Below are 5,194 nucleotides of genomic sequence, written 5' to 3'. Positions count from 1 at the left end.
CAAACACGCTCATTCATGCCTTTCCCCTGGAGACAAAAATGCAATAGACTGTACATTTCTTTGGTAGAAAGCTTCGGGATTGCCCAATAATTAAGCTCAGTAAAAAATAGGTTTAAAATAGTGTCACATGCCGAGGGGATTCATTGCTTTCTAATTACCAGACAGTAATCTCCCTCCTTTCCCTCTCGCCCCTGCTTCTGCGGCGCTTCCCCACTCCTGCAGCCTTTCCCCTCTCCCTGGCTCTGCCCCGGCCGCCCTGTTCCCGGCGGGCAATGCCGCAGGTGCTGCGATGTTGGTCCCAGTAATGCTCCCAGTACCCTGGCCTCAGGGGGTTCAGGCAGGGGACAGGGCTGAGCCCTGGGGCGCACTCACTTTCTCCGGATAGGGGGCAACGTCCTTGCTCCTGACTCCCAGCCCTCCCTGGGTTTCGGCCTAGATGTGGCAGAGGAAAGTGCTTTTTAATTGTAAATAGGCCCAGAGCTTTTGTGTTTACAGCTCACATTAACATTTAAACCCACGTCATGAGAAAAAAAAAAGCTGCATGTGTTTTCTCTTTTTCACAGCTAATCTGCAGCCAAGGGGAGGAGGTTGGTGGGTTTGTCTTTTTGGCAGAGCAAACACTCTTTCTCCAGCTGTCCTCGCCTCCCAGTGAGGGCATGGACCTGTGCTCTTTCCTGGGAAGGATGTGCTTTTTTTGTTGTCGCCCTGCCTTGTTTTGTAGGCATGATCCAGGAGCCCCCAGAGACATGCCGATTGAGACGAACTTGTGCCTGCTCCTGGGGAAGAAGTCACCTTCTCTACTTAGGAGCCAAGGTGGACCTAAGAAGCTTCACCTCACATTGCAGCTCTTGGATGTGAAGATCTCTACCAAGGGGAGAAGGAGTTGGTGTCCAAACTGATTTTACCTATGGGGTTAACTATGGGGATGTGGGGTTATTAGTGATGCTATGCTCTTCCTAAACACCCCAGATTTTCAACCGTATGGAAAGCTATTTGAGTGCTGAAACCTTCAATCTTGAGCACTCACATCTATGCAGGCTTGGGAGCCATTGATTTCATGCATGGCAATTGCAGGGAGAGTGAGTACCTACACCCTACCCACCCTGCCATCAAACAGCTTTAATCATTCATTTCAGATGAAATCCTTCACATTGTATCACACAAATGAGGTCTGCATTGCCGTCTTTACCGATGCAATGAACTTAAGAAATGGCATGGTTGCTGGGCGGTTGAATTTTGTTCTTTTTTGATCCTTTTGTTTGGTTTGCATGAAGGATAACAGGAACGTGAAAGAAAGGGCAAGTCACAGAAAGCACGTCCTCCGGGTGCTGTTAGGCACCATGCTAACCTTTCAACTTCAAAAGCCTTAGAAAGGAACGAATGAAACCCCCAAAGCCAATTGCGTGTTTCCTATATCTCTTTATTGACCGCCACTGACCGCATTCTCAGGTTGAGTGCCAGATACCAGTGGAAGAGGTGGAGCTACCCCAGAATTACAGTGAGAGCAAGGGAGACGGTGTGTTACGCACAGGCTGGGGAGAGCTGGCTGGGGATGTGAAGCCTCTGCACAGCGGTGAGCCCCCCTCTCTCCCCCAAGGGCCTACTAAGACAGTGGAAAGACGAGTGCTTGTCCTTGTGTCAGTTGTCCCTAAGGGAAACGACAGGGTAGTGGTGTGAACAGATACACTTAAACACTTGGCTGAAAAAAAATATACGTTGCAACCCCTGAAGGTAAGACGTTATTATTTCTTCTGCGGTTGCAAGGAACTCGTGGCATGTTCATCACACGTACGCAGGATCTCAGGTGTGGGGCTTGGCTCTGTTGCTTTTTTTTTAAGAGTAACCAGTTTAACTCTGTGTGGGGTAGATCACGTCTGTAGGTCTTTCCCCCTGCTCCAAGCCTCATCTCAAAACTTGGTGCACCAGGAGCCAGTGTTACTTGTGCACTCCCTCCTACCTGATGGTGGTTATGGACTACGGCACTGGACGAAGACCCTTTCAGCAAGTACAACAGCGTGGCAGCACGTGACATCCATGCCATCCCCACAGCACAGCTCGCAGGTTTAAGCTTCAAAGTCCACCAGCCGCTCACCCAGCCCCTCGTCCCATCCAAGGGAAAGGGAAAAAAAGAAAGTAACAAAGGGGGGGAAGGGGGAAGAACCAACAAAATAAACCCCTCTATTCACTGATATCTATGCAATGGCTCTGGGAATGAGACCTGCAGACAGTGGCAGCCTGCATACCGCAGCGGCAGACAGGCTTAGGAGGAAGGCGCAGAGGTGGGCTTCTCCTCCCGGGACACAGGGATGGGCCTCTCGCTTTGGCTGACGTCCATGTTGGAGGGGACCTTGGGGCCTGAGAAGGTCAGCATGCCATCGTTGGACAGGGAGCAGGTGATAGCAGCCTGGTCCACGTTGGTGGGCAGGCGGTACCGGCGGTGAAATTCGCGGGAGATGTAGCCGTGGTCGTCCTGAGAGGCAGTGGGGAAAGGGGGGGAAGGCCCGTCAGAAACTCCCCAGCACCACGCCACGCATCCCTCTGCCCGACCCCGCAGCTCTGTCCACATTCACCCTGGCTTATCGTGACGCTGTACTGCCGGCATCGTCAGGCACATCCCTGCTTTTCATTCTATTTTACGGGTTTGTAGGGACAGGTGTCCCCCCCTGAAGCTGCAAGAGCTGAGCAGAGCAGCAGGGTGTGATTTTGGCCATATTATAGGTTGGGATCCGATTTGGACGAGGGCCCTGCCACGGCCTCCAATTTGAAAGGATGCTTGGAGAGAAAGTCTGGGGTTCTGCAAAGGTAAAAGCAATGCGCACGCATGTGCCCATGTATTTCCTTACTAGGCAGCAACGCTGTGTCAGCCAAAGTACACAATCCTGGCCCCCTTTTTTTTTGGCCAAAAGAATGAGAAATGCAATTTTTTTTTTAAGTCATCCGTGAAAACGGCTGCTCTCTTCCTCTGGAAAAAATAACTATATTAAAAAATACATACTGTTTCCAGGCTAGAGCTTTGTCTGGCCAAAAAAGTGTATGAGAAGAATTAAACCCCTGCTGGTATAATTCACTTTTCGACCCCCACAGATATTTCCATGACATACGTGTTAAAAGTTTCCAAGCCTGAGGCACTCGGTTGTTTTTCTTTTGTTTTGTTTGCTCTTGCTTTTCTCTCCCAGATCAGCATATGAAAACTCTGTTTTCACTAATGATTCTGGCTTATGAAAACTCAGCCATGCTTCGGCAGCACCAGATGATGTTCTTTGTCTGGTCCAGTGTTATTAGTGAACAATGGACATCGTCATCTGATGGTTATGGAAGATGATGATTGAAAATAAACAAAAGAGGGGTGGATTAGCTCGTTATTGTCAGATATCAGGTTGGGCCTCTGTGGGAACGGGCCATGCCAATACCGACAATCGATAAATAACTCCTTCCTCCGATATATTCTTTTTTTTTTCCTTCAGTTGAGGACTGTTGGAAAAAAAGAAAACAGAGCTCGACTCCCCAGTTGTTCCACCATCACCGTCATTTCCACTTACCTGTCTTTCGCTGTGCTTGCCATGGATTTCCACAAAGTCATCAATAATCTTCACACTCAGGTCTTCGGGAGAGAAGTGTTTTACATCCAGCATGATTGTAAACTTGTCCCGGTCAGACCTCACCTGAAACAAACATTGTTAGACAGTAAGACCCGAGCTCTAAGCGCGCAGGCAGCGCCAGTGCCGTGGCAGCTTAAAAGCCGGAGAAGGGGTGGTCTGGCGGGAGCACGGTTTCTCACTCTGTGACTACGGGCCTCAGCGGGGGTCTTCTTCCCATCGTGGGGACCCAGGGACACTGGGAGGCCGTGGCAGGCATCGGCGCCATTGCTACTGCTCTGGGGAAGGGCATCACTTCTTGCTGCTATTCTTGTGCCAGGGACCCCTTTGCACTCAGCAATCTACCAGGTGCACCGGGCATTTGTACTCAGCAGCGAGAGGGGATGGAAACCAGTGTAATATTCTCTGATAGCACACGTTTCGTCCTTTCACTGATATATGGTCTCTTTGCGGTCTTAGCTCTGGGAGGAAACCAGTAAGAGAGGGCTAGAGAAAGCACCAGTCCCTGAGCTTTGGACCACAGCCCCCGAGCTTCAGACCACAGCCCCCATGGCAACGCGCTCCTCCTACGCTGCCTTCAGAGAATCGCTCCTGGGTCATTCAGCGTGGGCTTGCAAAAACCACCGAGCTCCTGAGGCAGAGGAGGGGGCCAGAGGAAGCTCCCGTTTGCTGGGGTCCTCTGTCACACCGAGCTGTCCTTATGGGCACTTACTTCAGGAGCAACCTAGCTCTTCCCTCCCCATACGGCCGGTGGGCGCGAAGGCAGCAAAGGCAGCCTTTTACGTGTTGGAAACAACCTTCAGGAGCGAAAATGGTTTCCATTTCTCAAAGGGAAGCCTTGTCCCCAGCGAAGGTTTCCCTCCATGCTCAAGAAGGGGCGGGCTGTGCTTGGTGGTGGGCCAGAGGTCCTCCTCGCCCCCTCGTACCCCAGCGTGGGGCTACAGTCACCAGCCCCCACCGGTGAGCCATGGGTGGGGAGGAGCAGGCGGAGGTGTAAGAAGGGAGAGGAAGGAAAAGGAGAGGAAGCCAAAGGGCCCTTACCTCTGAAATGCCTGACTCCAGCACGCTGCGGAAGAGGGACTGCCTGTAGTAGGGGCTGATAGTGGAAGAGAACAAAGGCAGGAGATCATACTCAAGGAGACCCTCTCCAAAAAATTGGTCGAACAAACGGCTTGGAATGAGGGGTGCCAGAGCACGCTTGAACCAGGGGTGCTGGATGGTAATGTCCATGCTTGCTGCTGCTGCGACCTGTGGCTGCAAGGGGAGAGCGGTGGGGACAGTGCAGCCGCTGGGGAGAGAGCGATGCCTTGGCTGGACTGCGCAGTGCAGCCCCAGGGAAGTTCCCCCTATATATACCGGTCTTGCAGAATGAAGGCATTAGTGGGATTTCTCTGGAAAGACATGATCTCATGATGGAGGCAACGCGGTCAGCAGAAATGCGGAGACTGACCTGGAAATGACAGTCTGGTTGGAATCAGCGCCAGATCTCCCGGAGGGACGATGCCAGGCATCAGGCTGTGAGACACGGGGTGCCCAGGGGTACTGGCAGGTCCTCTGTGGGATCAAGCAGGCTAAACAGGACACACCGGTGGGTGTCT

General features: G+C 52.0%; 1 protein-coding gene across 1 annotated transcript; it reads right to left on the bottom strand.

Moving 5' to 3' along the window:
* Positions 1-727: 727 nt before the first annotated feature.
* CRYAA (crystallin alpha A) lies at positions 728-4,826 on the bottom strand. The gene is made up of 3 exons (XM_009474325.2): positions 4,638-4,826; positions 3,540-3,662; positions 728-2,470 (listed from the first exon to the last, which is right to left on the bottom strand). The coding sequence occupies exons 1-3, from the start codon at positions 4,824-4,826 to the stop codon at positions 2,261-2,263; spliced, it is 522 nt and encodes a 173-aa protein (XP_009472600.1). The 3' UTR covers positions 728-2,260.
* Positions 4,827-5,194: the final 368 nt, after the last annotated feature.

This window comes from Nipponia nippon, unplaced genomic scaffold, assembly GCF_047370975.1.
Source record: "Nipponia nippon isolate SJK-2023a ecotype South Korea unplaced genomic scaffold, ASM4737097v1 scaffold_2, whole genome shotgun sequence".
Lineage (NCBI taxonomy): Eukaryota > Metazoa > Chordata > Aves > Pelecaniformes > Threskiornithidae > Nipponia > Nipponia nippon.
The sequence above is the reverse complement of the archived record's forward strand: the minus strand, read 5'-3'. Positions and strand labels throughout refer to the sequence as shown.

What these genes read in the sequence shown, in the direction of transcription:
- CRYAA (XM_009474325.2), bottom strand. Translation starts at nt 4,826, where the DNA reads ATGGACATTACCATCCAGCACCCCTGGTTCAAGCGTGCTCTGGCACCC. An exon ending in TGGAGTCAGGCATTTCAGAG is followed by an intron (nt 3,663 to 4,637) that starts GTAAGGGCCCTT and finishes TGTTTGTTTCAG; the next exon opens with GTGAGGTCTGACCGGGACAA. An exon ending in GCAAGCACAGCGAAAGACAG is followed by an intron (nt 2,471 to 3,539) that starts GTAAGTGGAAAT and finishes ACTGCCTCTCAG; the next exon opens with GACGACCACGGCTACATCTC.